The sequence below is a fragment of the Protopterus annectens genome, chromosome 5.part1 (genome assembly GCF_019279795.1).
Source record: "Protopterus annectens isolate FY-2018-M chromosome 5.part1, PAN1.0, whole genome shotgun sequence".
In the NCBI taxonomy this organism is placed as follows: Eukaryota; Metazoa; Chordata; order Ceratodontiformes; family Protopteridae; genus Protopterus; species Protopterus annectens.
This window is the reverse complement of record NC_056736.1, coordinates 708,511,735-708,531,912: the sequence shown is the minus strand read 5'-3', so window position 1 is coordinate 708,531,912 and position 20,178 is coordinate 708,511,735. Positions and strand designations below refer to the sequence as shown.

Here is a 20,178-nt window from a genome sequence, read left to right as displayed (position 1 = left end):
GTCTGAAAAGGGACCATGTGGATTAGTGCCCTACCCTGGTTAATAAAATAAACAAAACAAACACATAAACTAATAAATAAATAAACATTTTAAAATAGGTATGAAAACCAGTTTTGGCTTACCATCTATATGAGGTAATGTGACAGTCAGTTTGATTAAATTTGGATGGTCTGGATCTTCTGGTCCAGTGTATCGCAGCTTAGCAGAGAATGGTTCAGCACCAACTGTCCCAGGTACACGAGGCTGGCACATTCCTAATAATGAAACAAAACCTGCTTAGGAAACATCCACAATAACAAATGTGTGACAAAAAATCAATGAGAAAAGACTGACAATAAATCTACTGTTTAGTGCTTATCACCTATTCCCAAAGATTACTGTTAACAATGTAATGGTTAGGAAATGCTACAGAATTATACCTTAAAAAACAATAGAGATCATGTGCTCATTCTGGATAAGATATATGAATATCAGGAAAGCAAAAGGCATACAACGATTTTCCATAATTATACAATGAGAGCTTATGACAGAAAAATTACAGCCTTACATATTGTTGTGCCATCAATTATATCTGTACATTTCTGGCATAGTTTGAATGCACTTTTATTTTAGAAATTATTGTTTTCATGTCTCTGCTATGACCTGGCATCTTTTGCAGTACTGGTACCATGCCATAAACCTAATGAATACCAGAACAATCTCTAGTTATGTCATGACAATACAAAAGCTAAAGGTTTAAAAAAAAAAAAAAAAAATATATATATATATATATATATATATATATATATATATATATATGTATTTGTGTATGTGTGTGTCTGTTTGCTTTTTTCTCTTCCTTATTTTTTTAGCTGGATGGCTTATCCACAGAACACTCCCATGCCAGTTTTTCTGGCCATGTTCCCAAATTTCAAAACCACCACATCTAGGATTCTCCGCTTATAAAGAGATGAACTGCCTCCTATAAATCCTCATCATTCCTTGATTTACCACATCTGGATGTGGCCAAAGAGAAAGTGGGCCTGTGCTGCTCCAAACATGTCAATGGGTCTCCAAGTGGATGCTTCTTAAGCTGGGACATCTAGGGTATGAGCTTGGACGTTACAGTTATATAGAAGAATGAGAACCTTTTCCTTCTTATACCCACTCCCACCACTTGTGTAATGGTTCTGTAGTACGTGGATAATGTTACTTTGCTATCCTTTGGGCCTCTCCCCCAATACAAGTATGTGGATGATGTTACTTAGCTATCCTCTGGGCCCCCTCCCCACTACAGTGACAACTACACTGCAATCTCTTTTACACACACACATTAGAAGCGCCCTTCTCCTTAATACCTCAAGTATCAAGTCTATGCTATGCGGTAACAAGAAGTTTCAAAGCTATGATGTGCCCCTAAAGAGATATCAATTCCTTGCCTATTACTCCTGCAGGTGGCATCACTCAAAATACCTGTGTTTTAGAGTTCATGCAATGCTATTCTTTGAGTGGTTGTCCCCTGCTATACAAAAGAAAAGTGATTCACTATTCAACGGTCTCATCAGGTGCTCTCTCCCATAGCTCCATGATCCTGACTCACTGAGATGACTACTCCCTGTCTTGGTTTTTGCAGTTTTGCTGCAGTACAAAACTACAACACATGAGAATACAGTGTTCTCACTCTCACAGGATGTTTTTATTTTTCACACAGTTATGTGACTATAGAGAGAGAAGAATATTTAAATGAAGGTGTATGAGAACAAAGTCTAACAAATATGAAGTGGAGGAAAGCTGCCCCTTACAAGAAACAACGTTTCAGTTTTTTTACCAATAGTTTTGGCAGGTTAGCTTTTAATGTTTTTGTATAGACGGCATTCAGGTTAGCAGGTTGTCTATTGACATTTTATTAATGGATCTAAGAAACACTTTTTCTGATTTAGGAGTACAGTATCATCTCAAAGATTTCCTCACTTCTGTTTCTATAAATATAACTGTCCATGCCATTCCCTTTCCTGTGGTCCTGCATGAATGCAGCATCCTGATTAAACTCAAACAAACAGATGTGGATAAACATGGGTCTATAACCGAACTACAAGAGTCACCCTTGGAGCAGTCCATAACATTCTTTGCTGTATCATTTTGGGATAGCTTTACTGTCTGACACTAACTGATCGACAGACCTATAACTATCCACCCATACCTTTGCCTTTCTGCAAGCAGGTGCTCTTCCTGTTTTAGCTAACCTCCCCACTGGAAAAACCCCACCTGATGCTTGACCTTACATATTTACTTCCAAGGTCTCTCATCATCACACCCACTACCACATACAAAGGTATCAACCAAGGTCGGGTGGCACGATGCCAGGGTAATCCTATGGGCTAAGCTTGTAAAGGCTCCAGGGCCATTAGCCTAGTACACACCTATGAACCTATGAACCTATGTGCCATCCCCACTTTATGGAATTCTTTGCCCATGCACATATGAAAGCTGAATCACACTTCCAAGCCTTCTTACACGTTCGCCTCTCGTCTACGAACAGGTACAACAATCTGCTGCTGTCTTGTATAGAATAACCGCTAAAAACAAAAAACACGATAGAAAGGACGACTGTGGTATTATTAACATACTTTATCATTTAACGGTTACGTCCTCAAAATCTGTATGGATCTCATCAGAACAGCAATGATCAAAGTATAACAACTGTAGATTATGTGACTTAAAACATCAGCTAACCAGCCCCCATTTTTAAAAAAGCACTGTGCTTCAAAACTTAGGCTAATGAGTGTATACGTATTTAAAAATGCATTCAAAAAGCTCCAATGTTACCAAAACAAGCATTTCAATAATTATTTTATAATAAGCCAACATTTGGAATGCATCACTAACTAATTAAGCCAAACGTTTTAACGAAATAACAAGCATTCAACTCAGCGGATTAAGTAAAGTTACCATTTCAACTCAGGAACCAGCAGAGCATTATTAAAATCGCCACCTATACTATTTTGTACAATCAGGACCACTAACAAGAAGAGGAATATTTCAAAACCCAGATTTCTGGTAGTATGCTTTGGCAGCATTTCTCTGCACCATGCGTTGACTTTATTAGTTGTAAAACTGCTTTTAATAAACTTTGGGTCTTGCAGACATATCAGGAAAACGTTTGCCTGTTTTTAAACATACACTAAACTAGGGTAAAGTCTACTGCTATAAATGAGTTCTGAAAAGAGACTTGTCTCTGTTCACATAGTGTATTCACAACTAAGTCAATCATTAGAGTTATCAAAAACGTGATTATATTAATTATTTGTCAAGGATCCAGTTCTCAGGAAAAGAGAATGTCCACTCACACCATCTCCTTTATCTATATTTTGTGATGAGATAAGGGTAAAATATGCCCACACCTTGACTATCTGAAATATTTGTTGGCACACTGCAGAAACAGAAATCATCTGTACTCACTATAACACCAAATTTCTAAAACTACTTTCTGGATGGAGGACAGACAGGATTAACGCCCATGACCTTGATCAGCTTAACCAATTAAAATCCTCCCAGATTGTATGCCTTCCATTAGGTCCTCACAACTCCTCCTACTAGGCATGCTCTCATTCTGGAAGCTTCCAGTTCTTCTTTACCATCCTCCTGCAGAAGGTCTGGAACATACAGAAGACTAAAAATTATAAGGATGATGATGGCCTGGACGTGCCTACAGCTATAGCATGTTCTCATAGCCCCATCATTTCAGGAGTACATCATTTCTGTACTTGATGGATTGCTCTGAATGAAGGAAGCATTAGTAAGAGTCTCCGGAATCAATGACCTCTGCAGTGGGAGGCGATATAAGAATGTACATTTGATAATGGTGATCCGTTAGGTGATCTTGGCGCATGAAATCAGACTAACAATTGCTGGAAATGTATTACCAGACAATGATCCTCCACCCCTCCCCCATGAGGGTCATCAAAGTCAGATTCATCTATATTAATTGATTAATAACTGCTTAATGCTAATCATATTTAATTTTATACACCTATTACTGGAGCTTTTCTCATTAAGACTTTACTGGAAAATGAACACTGTCCAACTATATATTCTTTCTTTCAGTGTAATCAATCAGTATGTCAATGAATTAATATTCCTACTTTAAGAACCAATCAATCAATCAGCTTGTCAATTCATTAATATTCCTGCTTTAAGAACCAACTTCATTATAAGCAAACTAGTTATTAAATGATTGTTACAATGAGCCAGCCTCTTTTTTTTTAATTATTCTAAGACATATGATTATTTAACCAGGCATTTGCTTTAACCAAGATTAATTAGGTTTTGTTTTTGTTTTATTTTCATTCAACTTTTGTCCATAAAAATCATACATACAATAGAATGAATTACTGTAAACTAGAAATGCAGACATGTGTGATATGGCGAGGTGAGTAAAATTGTTTTTTCTTTTAGAAGGTTGCAGGAAATGCAACTGAAAATTGATCTTTTTACATTGTATATAGAATTACTACATACAAATCTGTTTTTACACTGATAGTACAGAAGATTAAAGGACAACCGCGCCCTCAGACTCAAAAAACATATTAATTTCATCATGGTTTGATGTTTCCTACATTTTAACAGCACTCTGAGACTATTTTGAGCTTTTTAGATATTTTTAGATGCAATTTCTGACTCTGACCACATGGGGTCTGGCATATTGAAAAAATTCAGACTGTTTACTCTGCCTCAACTATCCCATAATGCATCATTTGTCTCACAAAAATTGCATCAGATCTGCCACTTTTTCCCTTAAGTTGCCGTGACTTCATTGACTTAACAGGCATTCACTGCAGTCTTCAAATCCACTACTTTTGGTTAAATTGTTATCCTTTTAAATGACCACTTGAAACACAAGCAGTGCAAATGCTACAGAACAGAACACAAAAGTGCATTTTCTAGCTTTTTCTCCTTTCAAATGCTAAACTGCTTTCTTTTGTGAAGGCTGGAATCTAGCTCTTCAAGGAATCTCCCCTCCCACTTCACACCTACCTTCCCTAGCTGTCAAACAGCCAAGGGTAATTTGAGCCATTATCTGCATGTGATTGACAGCTCATCACAGCAGGTGACCAGACCAATGTATTGTTTGCTAGTCTGCCTTTTCCTCCTTAGAGTGGGAGACTTTTTTTGTTGCACTACTCCTGTCAAATTTAAAACCAAGCAACATAGCACTGGCAATAGTTCCCTGCTTTGCAAAGCATCAGTCTGCCACTTATTTTCCCTTCCTGTTTAAATAGCTAACAGATGATACACTATAAACAAATTTCAGACCTGCATGACAGCACCCACATGCTTTGAGTCAATATTAAACAAAAAACTTATGGTAATGCATACCAGTTGTAATTTGTTGCACTTTAATTGTGCCAGACATCATCTTATGTAATAACATCCTGTTACTGTCTGCGCATGTTCACTGCAAAATTATCCTCTTTTTGTAACCGTTACTGTACTTCATCAGTAGGGCTCTTCTTAATAGTGATATTAGTCAACTTATTTGGCTGGACTTCACAGTTCCAGCAATGGTCAACTACATATACTGCACCATATATTGGTTTACTCAGAATTTCACCGCTTAGTATGCATGGTCTTACTACATTTTTAGCTTTACAGTATCTCAATTTACAAAGTCTGCGCTATATCCATTTATCTCTATAAATATAACCCCTGTATACATTAAGACTGCAGCGTAATGAAGATCCATCACTTATGAAACAGTTTTTTTAATAGACCTTACAAATCTATAGCAATCATATACCATTTAATTTTTAAAAATGTACCAGAAATCAACTGATCCCTCACACATACAAGATTAGCTGGCTTTTGGTTTACGATGTGCAAAAGTGTGAATTCCCACAGCACTATTGTGAAAAGCCTCTGTACCTCGTCAAGGTAGCCAGCATCACAGAGGTCCACTCACACCACAATCCTTCCGTCTACAGCCTGATCCACTGACATCACCAGTTGCATCCAACAGTCTTCCAGATGCATGCGACGCTTGCCCAGCCAAAAAAAATCTACATGCCTACATTTATTCACCAAGGACCAGTCCTTAAGACACTGTACAAGCTCCAGCTGCAGACAAATAAAAAGGAATCATACACAACTTCATACCGCTCCATCATTCACACAATAGTACTGCAAATCAAGGCTAAGACAAGACATTCCACAATAGCGGTCTCTTGGTCTACATCTGCACAACATGACAGATCTTACACAAGTTATGCCAATCGATTGACCTTTGTTATTTTATTTAATTCTGGCAGCACACATACACATCACTATTTCTGAAAACTTTATCACTTCACTGTTTCTGAAAACTTTCACTTTACAATACCAGTACGCATTCCATACAATAGTATCATTTGTCCAGAGCCTCAACTGCTCAACAGCAGGAGCACCATGTAGCTCAAAATTGCAAACTTGCATGCTCAGCTACTTGTTCCCAAATGACCACAAGCAAACAAGAGTTTCACCTGGACCAACTTGTTACAAACTACTATGCCTACTTTACAACCTGCGCCCTCAATGCTATGAATGCTTCACTATTTCATGCTTGGATTGATACTCCATTGAAAATGGCACTTTCCAAGTGTGTAATGTGCAGGACTCTAATCATACCATTCACAATTGAAGCCAAAAAGATACATGTAGTGACTGCATGTAATAACCAGTCCATACACCATCAGTAATACAATTCTACCTTACATAGCTTATCAATTCCATCCATTTAACCATCAGACACACCATTTAATTTACCATCCATTAACAAGTTAAGAACCAATCCAGTTAGCTATATTCATCAAGTCAGGAAACCATAACATTACACATCACAAACCATCCATAACCCATTTGTAGACTCCATTTCACATCACATGAATTCATTGTAGCACCATGTTAGACATTGCATTCAACACGATGGTCTTCTGTAGTGAGCTGTACTACTTCCATGCATTCAACACGATGGTCTTTGCAATGTGATTCCATCGTACAGGTAGCCAAATGTAATTACCTTGCAGAAAAGAGGCTGAAATGTGGAGTATGACCACTACTTTTCCACACAGCCAGGGGGTGCTAATACAAAATCCTCAACTCTTTACACTCTGGTATGTGCATAACACAATTAGTCTGTGAACATCCACAGTATGGATAACAGAGGTTACCGAATAGGTCTATCACCATTGCCATGGACGGTTTGGTCTTGAGCAAAAACATATCGACTAGATTGGAGACCCTACAGTACCAGGTTAGTGCCCATGAAATGTCATGGCAACAAATCCGGAGTGAGAGACAAGACTCTGAATAGACCATCGACTATATCCAAAACAGGGGGTATAGCCAGAGGCCTATGTTGTAAGCTCAAATGATGGAAGCCTGTTCTGAGGACAGTGATTATTCCTCCACTCTAGGCCTTTTATCTGTGGGGGTGGGTGAGTACCCCTGATAAGAGTAATCAAGTCCTCAGCCATTTTAAGCATCTGCTTCTTCATTGTGGTTCCAGGTGAGGGGCCCTTACCAAACGGTTTCCTGGGGTGTTTGGAAGCCTTGGCCTTGGTAAAGGCCTTTATAGAGAAGGTAGAGGGAGGTCTGAAGACGCCATGAGAAGAGGCAGATTTCTACCATCTCAGCATCGGTAGCAAAGAAGGCTTCAGTATAGCCAGGTAAGATTTTGGCCGACACACCAGCCTCGAGTACCCAAGGTACTGCTAAAGAGGTGTCGTCTGTAGGCAGAGGCTGTGTCATAGTCTCGCTGCAAACTGGGACACTAGAGGTCGGCTTAAGCATGGTGTTGGTAGAGGCCACGAACTGCATGTGTCTGGCCTTTTCCTTGTGTTTGTGTAAATGCGTAGTCTGTATATCACACAACATTGTAAAATTCAAATCTTCTCCAAAAAGATTTTCAGTGAACTTGCCCCGACACTTTATAGTGCGCATACTGAAAGCACAAAAGTGACAGGCAGAGACATACTGGTCTGGGCCTAAGAAAGGTATGCAAAGGGAATGTAAATCCCTATGAGGTATTTGCTTCCCACAAGAAATAGAATTAGCTTTTACTGCTTTTAGTGACATTGGTCTGAGCCAAGAAAATTATCCCCAATGGGGTACTTAGCTTTTTTGATGACTTTGGAATGCTGATATTTAGTTCTCATGAGCTGTCCGACCGGCACTTGCAAACTGCTTCTGCTTCGGGCACCGCGCGGCAAGAAATACTGAAGAAAATTGCCTCGGCTGTTTCCTTTATACCCATGCCGCAGTAACGTCAGGGAAGAAGTGAAGACAAACGACGCGGGACAAGGACTTTGTAATACTGCCGACTGAGGGGGATCTCCTGATGGCAGGACAACCCACTTGTGATGCCTGCAGCTGTATGCACGATGAACATTGTCCAATGCCACCCACAGGAGCCAGTGCACAATCACAGTATGGGGAGTGTGTGAAGTAATACTGCAACATGGAAGGCATGGACATCTTTCGGGTAACAATTCACACAACTTTGATGTCCTCCAGTTCCACTGTTGTACTATTCCATGTGGTTGCCTTCCGCAGCTCACCATGAACTCTATTCTTTGCTAGATGTTTCCCTAGGAAAAGGTGGATGGCAGCCTGTTCCAATCTAGCTCTGCCCATTGTGATTGCCCTGCTTGCATTTTTACACAACGTCTCAGCTATGGAACAACTAGCTACTTCAATGATAGCATTGGTGGTGGTCCATCGTCCCTTAAGTCCCCTGAAGAGGCCATTCATTTTCTGTAGTGAGCTGTACTACTTCCATGCAATGTGTTTCCATGGTACAGGTAGCCCAATGAAATTACCTTGCAGAAGAGGCTGAAATGTGGAGTATGACCACTACTTTTCCACACAGCCAGGGGGTGCAAAGACAAAATCAACTGTTTTACACACTCTGATATGTGCACAAAACCCAATTTGTCTGTGAACATCCACAGTATGCATAACAGGTTCCTGAATAGGTCCATCACCATTGCCATGAAGGACGCTTTGGTCTTGATCAAAAACATTACATCGCATTGACGGGAGAGCCTCCCGTCCAAGGTTACTGCCCGTCAAATGTCATTGCTTCATGTACATACATTTAGGTGAGTCTTTGACATGTCTCGCAGGGGGTTCTGTTCAGTACTTTTTCCTTCTACTTAAACCCAGGTAGGTGTCCTTTTCATATGTTTTCTTAAACGTAGAACCCCCTTTCTGAAGGTAGTCTGTATAAGGTCCATTCATGTTGCGAAATGCAGACATATCTAAAAAAGTCCGTTTATAGCTCATTATGCACCCCTCTGTATTCATTGCTACACAATACCGGATTAGGTGGATTTTACTTTTCTGTGTCTCGAAAAACTTCAACACTTCATGGAAAATATTTTCCTCTTTGATAGGCAAGATTGCCTTGTTCATCTGTGATCACTACAGTGTTTAGTCGGTCCACTGAGTGTGGTAACTTGGTGAGATTGACCATAGAGGGAACCAGGGCTCTCTACCAGTATTGAGTCAACCTAAAGAAGTACACTTTTTCCAGCTTAAGTTTCAGCTGCACATTTGGAAAGAATCTGAAGGGTTGTACAGCATGCAGACAATTCCCTGCCAAGAGGTGGAGATGGCATCTCTTATCACTGCCTTGTCATTTTGCAATGCCAGCCTAATTGCCTGTTGGAAAAGGCAAACAGGTGCATTTGAGGTATGCCCCACATGTGGTCCAGTTCCAGTAAGATCTCTGAAGCTGTACAGAATGCCTGTGTGCATCCCAATGGGTGTCACTTAACTGGTCAATCAGGGCTAATCTTGCATATTCTAGCAGTCGTTAGAACCACAAAACAGTTAAAATTAATTTAACTGCAGTGAGCTATTAATGGTATAGGTGTAGTCTCTCCTAGTACCATCAATAGCTGGGTATAATACTCTGTTAGTTGAAAAAAATTCCCACCATTTACTTACCCAGTCCACATTAGTAAATGTGCTGTTTCAACCTGGAGGTTTACTACAGTCACCGAATCGTGAAATATGTCTTGCAATCACCATACTCTTCTCAGGACGTTCACACTTAGCAATATTCTTTGGTATGTCAGGTATATACATGGGTTGCATTTCCAAGATCCCTCGTTTAGCTTTTATAACTTCCAACATCAGGTCATATATGTAGTCAAACTTTCTTTTCTCAAATATTGGTTTGGCTACCCACTCCTGTTTTGCTTTTGGGTACACCACGCGATACCTTAGCTCTCCCTTTGCTGCTGACTTCTTTGTAGGGAATCTCACCACTGCTTGCTCACGATGAATGTTCTCATTATGATCCAGGATGGCAAGTATGATTCTTGCTTTCATTCCTGCAAAACTAAAGTGCTCAAACTTGGGGCAATATTTGCATAGTAATGCACGGAACACCTCCAGATCACCAGTATGGCAGAATTTGGTGATGTGCTTCAAATCTTTAATGAGAAATTTGTTAGCAACAATTCTCTTCAATGCACTGTGACAGGCATCATCTTCTTCAAGCCACTTTGTCTCGTCTCCATCGATGAGTGGCATTTCATGTCCACAACAGGAAACCTTGTTGCCACCATCCCAACTGTGTTGGTCGGTTACATGGTAGAGCAACGACAACCATTTCTCCTCTAGTACTACTGCATCCCCTTCACACGTTTCAGCACACCACCACAGGTGATTTGAAATACTGTGGCACCACTGCAGTAAGTCTTGCTTGCCTCTCCTTTTCCCAGCTTCAGTGATTTTCTTAGTCAAATTTTTGGTCATATGCCACACATCAAACTGATGATCCACATTTGGAAATTCTGTGCGCATCAATAACCTTATTCCAGGATGTCTGTCTGTCGCCACAAGGCTGACATTAACATTTTTATCCATCAAGTTTTTCATGCACTTCTTAAAAGCTTTCTTCTCCAGTGCCACTGAGGATACACCTCGGCTGACCTGCTCCAGGCAGAAATCTACAATGAATCCAGAATCCAGGTCCATCATGCTGTAGCAGCAGTACTTTGCAGAATAGCCTGGACTATCACACTGCCCATCTCCAGCTAACCTTACTTCCTTACCCATTGCATCTTCTAGCAGATGAGACTGATGCTGTGTCCAAGTATGCTGCAAAACGGGGAATAAATACTCCCGTTGAATCATATAGAATGTGGTTTCACTTATAAATTCAAGTCCTAGATAAGCACTTAATCGCGCTATATGTGCATATGTACTTCCACTGAAAAGTACAGACGATGCCAGTAGTAGACTGCCAGCTGGCATTCGGCCAATTAATGGTTGACTTTCCCAATGGAGAACTTCATGTCCACTAATGCATGAAACATTCACTGAGACATAGGATCCCAACTTCACTTTCCTCAGTTCCACAGCCGAGGTGTGGCATTGTGGACAGGTCAGTTTCAGCAACAGGCAATCCAGGCAGGACTCAAACACAATGAACTTTGATTCTCCAACCATTACGTGTGTTGATTCTCCAACACACAAACACTAGCCCCCTCGCTTGCAGTCACACACACAAACACTAGCCCCTCGCTTGCAGTCACACACACAAACACTAGCCCCTCGCAGTCACACATACAAACAGTAGCCCCCTCGTCACACACACAAACACTAGCCCCCTCGCATGCATTCACACACCCAAGCCCAAAATGAGCATGCTTGTTTAGTCTTTTTTTTGCTGTTTTCTGGTTTCATTCCGATTTAAGCACTAGTACAACAGGTAATAAGCAACCTCAAGACCACTGAAAAGGCTAGAAAATTCAGTGAGGAGACAATTCATTTTTTTGCAATCGATTCTGAATTTGAAAGTCATAAATACATAGTTATTTGTCAATATGTGGACACACTACACAATGTGAAAGTAAATCTGAATGAAACCAGAATAGAAATGAAACAGACTAAAGAAACATGGTCAGTTAACTTTAAACCCCATAGTCAAGCTGAAAATACATGGATAACTCATGGGTACTGGCTTTTTTTTTTTGATAAGGTTATATCAAAGATTCTTTGAAAAAAGACTGCAGCTGATTGAAATACTTCAAGCAACATCTCAATCTGAAGCAGGCAGTGCCTAGTACTGGTCTTTTTTTTTTTTGCTGGAATTTATTCAGTTTAACAGAAAACATTGAAATCATAAGCTTTGGAAGGCTCAGCTTGGATTTTACAAAGGAAGGTAAACAGAAAATGTGCTGTTTTTGGCAAAACTACTAGTAACTGTAAACTAGAATTACCTTCAGTCCTTAAACATTTCTTAGAGCTAGGTCGAAAACAGATCAAATTTGTGTTCTCATGCAATAGTGACAGTACACAGATTCTCAGATGTATCCCACAAATTGTATGAGGGTCACAGGTGTTACCCTTTAGCATTTTCACAGTGCAAGTAATAAGTCACATCTTGGGAAGACAGCAATTTCCCACACAGGTGAGACAAATTGTATTGGTGGTACCACATCCTTCAAACATTTCTTTATAAGATAGCAAGTTCACTTTCAAATGTCTTATTCATAGTTGCTTGTAACTCCAACAGTGAAAAGTAAAATATAAATGTTGCTTTCACAAGGAATCTATTTCCATCAAGTAGTACACACACTGTTCTAGAACTGAGCCTCTATCTGCATAGGTATGTTATAAAAGCCAGAACTCCATGTACTTGCTGCAGGAGAACTCACAGCATTACATGCCCCATAATAACCATTTCACTACCATGCAGTGACAATCTCTGATGATGTATCATTGTCCAACATAAAAATGTATAAGAATAATGACATAAAATGATGTTTATGTAATGTCATCATATTCCTATAATGTTGCATCAGAGACTATCCATGTGAAACTAAGTGGGTAAAACTGCCTTCCAGTTTAGAGCCTGCTACAGACCACGCTCCCAAACCCAGGAACCCCACTTGGCCTTCCTGAGAAGACTGGAAAATATGAAGGTCTCTCCAAACACCATGATATTGGGCGACTTTAACTACCCAAACAGACTGGGAGCATTACTCTAGCTCCAACACCCTAGCCCAAAGGTTCCTAGAATTTATAAACTCAAATGCTATGGAACAACTTGTTACCACTCCCACAAGAGGGGAAAACATACTGGACCTGATCATTACCAACATGGGGACTCTATGCTACAGACCAGAAGTGTATCCCTCACTGGTAAGATCAGACCATAAACTAATCTCACTGGATATTCACACCACGACCCCACCCCCTGCCCAGAAAACCACAGTGAAAAAACTTCTACAAATCAAATTTCACACTCCTTAAAAAAGAGGTGGAATCCTTCTAAGCCCCCGTGCCTGTGGAAAATACGACCCAGACCGCTGAAACCTTTATAAATGCATTATATGAACACCTTCAGAAATGCATGGATCATGCAATCCCAAATAAAACCAAGATCCAATCCTCCAAAGGCAGACGTCCTGTCTGGTGGACCCCAGCTATAAACAAACCATTCAAATTGAAGTAGGAAGCTACTAAAATGACAGAGCAAAATTCCAAAAGGTGAAGGCATCACTGATCAGTATTAGCAAAAAACTACGGGCACTCATAAAATTGTCTAAGACCAGCTTCGAGAGAAAAATTGCACAGGACACCAAGGATAATCACAAGGCTTTCTTTTGTTATGTTCGGAACCTGGGTGCTAATTCCCAGATATGCTCAGAATTAGTCCATAATGACAAAAAATACACTGAACCCACAGACATTGCCAACATCCTAGCCGACATGTTCAGTGCAAACTCCCCCCCCCACTACCCACCAAAAGGGCAAATATCTATCCCAGCAGAGTGCTGACCCCCTGACATCTCAGATGCTCAGGTAAGAGCCGCCCTCTACAAAGCAAAGAACACAGCATCAATGGGACCAGACGGTGTCCTGTGCTGCGTCCTACATGAACTCCAAGAAGAGCTAAACCCAAATAAAAAACTACTGTTCAATCTCAGCCATACTACAGGATGTGCCCAAAGAGTGGCATACAACAGTGGTCCCTCTCCATAAAGGTGGTGCCTCAATGGATGCTGGAAACTTATCGCCCCATAAGCCTGACTAGCTTGGTCTGCAAAGCTATGGAAAGGATCCTCATGGACCTCATAAATAAAGATATTGGGGACCTACAAACACTGGATCCTACCCAGTTCGGCTTTGTTAAGGGCAAATCCTGCCTCTTATACCTGGTTGATTTCTTTGAAACAGTCACCAAGGCCATTGACGAGGGGAAGGTGGTCCACACAGCCTACCTGGACCTCGCAAAAGCCTTTGATACAATACCCCACTCGGCCATTATAGATAAGCTCACCAGCTTAAATAAACCCCTATGTCACTAGATGGGTTGCACACTGACTCAAGGACAGAACCCACATGGTTAGAATTGCTGGAGCCATGTCAGACTCCAAACCAGTTACAAGTGGTGTCCCACAAGACTCAGTCCTGGGACCTCTCGTTCGGTATATATTTCTCAGAGGTACAGGCCAACACGGAAGAACTGTGGCTGACCAAGTTCGCAGATGACTGCAAACTGGGCGCCATAATCGACTCTCCAGCTGACACAAGCATCCTGCAAAAGGGCCTCATAGAAACAGACATCTGGTGCCACAGCCATGGCCTCAAGCTGAATGCCTAAAAAAGTGTATAGTCATCCCCTATGGCAAAAACAAAGTACCCACAAATTACCACATAGGTGGTAATCCATTAAGTACAGAAGTAATTAGGGACCTGGGGACCCAAGTTGATAGCACTCTCTCATTTGACAACCACGTGGTCATAGTGGTTAGAAAAACATTTATTATAGCCCACCTAATCATGAAGGGATTCACATCTAGATCAGGGGAGGTCATCGTGCCTTTTTTCTCATCCCTCATCAGGCCTATAATTGAGTACAATGCCCCTTTTGGAATGTACCTTACCAGACACCTGCAGCAACTGCAAAGACCCCAAAAGTACCTCACCAAGAGGATCAAAGGGCTCAAACAGATGCCATATGCTGCCCGGTTAAATAAACTCCAGCTCAACTCAGTGGCATACCGCCTGTTCAGAGGTGATCTGTGCCTGATGTATAAAGCCATGTCCAACCCGGAATTAATGAGCATGCTGCACCTCAGAAAATCAAAATCCCATTGAGCTACGCGCTCGAGAGACTTGAACTTCAGCACTGAAATATAGGACATGCTGGAGGGACAGATTCATAACCCAGAGGCTCCCTTCAATCTGGAATAAAATCCCAGTCCAGGTTAGGCAGAGTCCCTCACTAACTCTTCAAGAGGAATCTTGAGTGGATGGGAGATCGTAGGTTTACCCCGGGTATCACTTCTGTCAGTGTTAGACAGAGGCACAGTATACTAACCTTGAAAAAAAGGGCATAGCAAAATACATTTAAAATGGGTGGCGAAAGCCAAACACATTCTGGCTAGGCTTCTAAATCACCTAGGGCAGATTGCCTATTAGGAACCTATGAACATATTTATTACCCCAAACTGAATTCAAGCATCATTAAAGCAAATTATGACAACTGATACATATAAAACTTATTAATGTTAAATATTATCCTACTGCTAAATAAAGAAACTACATGTACACCAAGCAAAACTATCCAATATAATCTCAATTCACCAGCAACCAGCAATATCCAGTGCAACGTGTAAACATGCCACTAGCAAGGCCATAATTGCACAAAGTACAGGCGAAATGGTGACAACATTCGGAACAATGGAAGTGATACATGTTTGTGCAACGCTTAAAAATACAGCACAAGGCACATTTCAGCACACCATCACATCTAGTACATTGTTTAATTACTAAATGTCTAAATACAAATTACCAATATTATACACAATACTAGGTACTGAATACTGAGATAAATAATCATTTAATAACACTTCACAATATTTCAAAATCGCTTTCACTAAAAACGGACACATTGCAGAATTCTCTGCCCATGTACTTAGCATACAAGCCCACCTTGATTTCACAAACTCAATGAAAAAAGCATCACAATTTTTTGGCTAATTTGTTTCCATGTTCTCGTGAAAGTAAAATTAACAAGCACCTGTTACACAACAAATCTACTTATCTAATTCTACCAGTCATTTCACCTCCTAGTCACACACTTACATCGGTGTTTGGACACCTGACACACTTTAAATAAACATGAATTATCTCTTACTCTTTATTCTTCTTACCGGTAATTCTATATCTTCATCTCTCTACTCAATCTATAAAATTTGTTTTAAGGTCGAAAGTGTACTCTATAGTAGCTATAATGTTCTTATTATTTTGCTATCATACTGTATATTTCCAGTTCTATATTCGGAACATTTTAACCAAGCGCCCGGACTCAATACGTAAACGGTCTAAATATACCAGTGTTCCATCCCAGTTATAAAATTAAAATACACATACTTGTGCTATCTGTGATCATAAACTTACAGTATGAAGTACAGGTACGACTGCACTTAGCTTATAACATTTTTTGTATTGTTAAATATTCTGTAACTTTGATTTCTTTAACAGTACTGATTTCTATCTGGAAACAGACAATGTACGACATTTGACTTTAAATGAAAACGTTCACAATTAAAAAATGGTTGCAGTCACACACACACTAGCCCCCTTGGTTGCAGTCACACACACACACACACACACACACACACACACACACACTAGCCCCCTTGCTTGCAGTCACACACACACACACACACACACACACACACACACACACTAGCCCCCTTGCTTGCAGTCACACACACACACACACACACACACACTTGCAGTCACACACACACAAGCCCCCTTGCTTGCAGTCACACACACACACACACAAGCCCCCTTGCTTGCAGTCACACACACACAAGCCCCCTTGCTTGCAGTCACATACACACACACACACACACACACACACACACACACACACACACACACACACACACACACACACACACACACTAGCCCCCTTGGTTGCAGTCACACACTAGCCCCCTTGGTTGCAGTCACACACACACACACACACACTAGCCCCCTTGGTTGCACTCACACAAACACTAGCCCCCTTGGTTGCAGTCACACACACACACACTAGCCCCCTTGCTTGCAGTCACACACACACACACTAGCCCCCTTGCTTGCAGTCACACACACTAGCCCCCTTGCTTGCAGTCACACACACACACACACACACTAGCCCCCTTGCTTGCAGTCACATACACACAAGCCCCCTTGCTTGCAGTCACACACACACACACACACACACACACACACACACACACACAAGCCCCCTTGCTTGCAGTCACACACACACAAGCCCCCTTGCTTGCAGTCACACACACACACACACACACACACACACACACACACACACACACACACACACACTAGCCCCCTTGGTTGCAGTCACACACTAGCCCCCTTGGTTGCAGTGACACACACACACTAGCCCCCTTGGTTGCACTCACACACACACACACACACACACACACACACACACACACACACACACACACACACACACACACACACACACACACACACACACACACACACACAAGCCCCCTTGGCTGCAGTCACACACACACACACACACACACACACACACACACACACTAGCCCCCTTGGTTGCAGTCACACACTAGCCCCCTTGGTTGCAGTCACACACACACACACTAGCCCCCTGGCTTGCAGTCACACACACTAGCACCCTTGCTTGCACTCACTCACACACTAGCCCCCTTGCTTGCAGTCACACACACACACACACACACACACACACACACACACACACACACACACACACACTAGCCCCCTTGCTTGCAGTCACACACACACAAGCCCCCTTGCTTGCAGTCACACACACACACACACACACACACACACACACACACAAGCCCCCTTGCTTGCAGTCACACACACACAAGCCCCCTTGCTTGCAGTCACACACACACACACACACTAGCCCCCTTGGTTGCAGTCACACACTAGCCCCCTTGGTTGCAGTCACACATTAGCCCCCTTGGTTGCAGTCACACACACTAGCCCCCTTGGTTGCAGTCACACACACACACACACTAGCCCCCTTGGCTTGCAGTCACACACACACACACACTAGCACCCTGGCTTGCAGTCACACACACACACTAGCCCCCTGGCTTGCAGTCACACACACACACTAGCCCCCTGGCTTGCAGTCACACACACACACTAGCCCCCTTGCTTGCAGTCACACACACTAGCCCCCTTGCTTGCAGTCACACACACTAGCCCCCTTGGTTGCACTCACACACACTAGCCCCCTTGGTTGCAGTCACACACACACACACTAGCCCCCTTGGTTGCAGTCACACACACACACACACACACACACACACACACACTAGCCCCCTTGGTTGCAGTCACACACACACACTAGCCCCCTTGGTTGCAGTCACACACACACACTCGCCCCCTTGCTTGCACTCACACACACACACTAGCCCCCTTGCTTGCACTCACACACACACACTAGCCCCCTTGCTTGCACTCACACACTAGCCCCGTTGCTTGCACTCACTCACACACTAGCCCCCTTGCTTGCACTCACTCACACACTAGCTCCCTTGCTTGCACTCACTCACACACTAGCCCCCTTGCTTGCACTCACTCACACACTAGCCCCCTTGCTTGCACTCACTCACACACTAGCCCCCTTGCTTGCACTCACTCACACTAGGCTGGTCAACAAATGTCAAGTAAATAAAATACCTAAATTTTGTTTGCCGCATAAACAGAACATGCTAGAGACAGATATGCTTCAAAGAGCATTCCCATTCTCTGGATCAGACTCCCCATCCATGCGAAGCAGCGATCCTCCCTACCTGCATACAAGCACCACTTGGACCAAGGAATGGGTAATCAAAATTCTCCCCTGGTCTGACTGACACCATTGTCGCTGATGGACAGTGGCAGCCAGTAAATCAATCCCATAGAAGTCAAATTTGTGGGTCACAGTTGGGTAGCACTGCTAGGCTTCTAAGGGCACTAGCAGTCTTTAGTGTAGGATATATCTATGAACAAAACAGTCGGACTTTCCTGGTCAACAAATGACAATAAATAAGAGTCTCGCACTATCACCAGACAACAGTGACTTCATCAAGTAAACAAAAGGTGGTAACTGGAGGACAAACGTCCAACACATACCAAACTGACTGGGCTATCAATGTGCAGACACTGTTTGCTCTTGATAGCTTGTGTTTTCAAAATGTGAGCGCTTAGTTCACTTTCGTAGGTATGAGAAAATGATGCAAATGGCAAAACATTACAAAATAAAAAGGTATGAAAATGCAGACACGATATAACACTGGTAATACAAACTATCAAAAGCAAAGCACGCGAGCTGTAAAGTGAGAGTGTAATATCTTTTTTGATAAGAGGACCAGAAACTGACAAGATCATTAAAATCGTTTCACTCACTCACACAGACACTAGCCCCCTTGCTGGCACTCACTCACACAGACACTAGCCCCCTTGCTTGCACTCACACACACAGACACTAGCCCCCTTGCTTGCACTCACACACACACAGACACTAGCCCCCTTGCTTGCACTCACTCAGACGGACACTAGCCCCCTTGCTTGCACTCACACGGACACTAGCCCCCTTGCTTGCACTCACGCGGACACTAGCCCCCTTGATTGCAGTCACACACACACACTAAACCCCTTGCTTGCAGTCACACACACACACACACACACACACACACACACACACACACACACACACACACACTAGCCCCCTGGCTTGCAGTCACACACACACACACACTAGCCCCCTGGCTTGCAGTCACACACACACACTAGCCCCCTTGCTTGCAGTCACACACACACACTAGCCCCCTTGCTTGCAGTCACACACACACTAGCCCCCTGGCTTGCAGTCACACACACACACTAGCCTCCTGGCTTGCAGTCACACACACACACTAGCCCCCTGGCTTGCAGACACACACACACACACACACACAGACACACACACTAGCCCCCATGCTTGCAGTCACACACACACACACACACACTAGCCCCCTGGCTTGCAGTCACACACACACACACACACACTAGCCCCCTGGCTTGCAGTCACACACACACACACACACACACACACACTAGCCCCATTGCTTGCAGTCACACACACACACACAC

General features: G+C 42.4%; 1 protein-coding gene across 1 annotated transcript in view; it reads right to left on the bottom strand.

Annotated features, from left to right (window-relative positions):
* The window catches only part of FREM2 (FRAS1 related extracellular matrix 2), a 1,424,491-nt gene that overhangs the window by 171,552 nt on the left and 1,232,761 nt on the right, over window positions 1-20,178 (bottom strand). Inside the window, exon 15 of the mRNA XM_044073334.1 lies at window positions 123-254. Within this exon, the coding sequence (XP_043929269.1) occupies window positions 123-254 (132 nt within the window). The remainder of the gene's footprint in view (window positions 1-122; window positions 255-20,178) is intronic.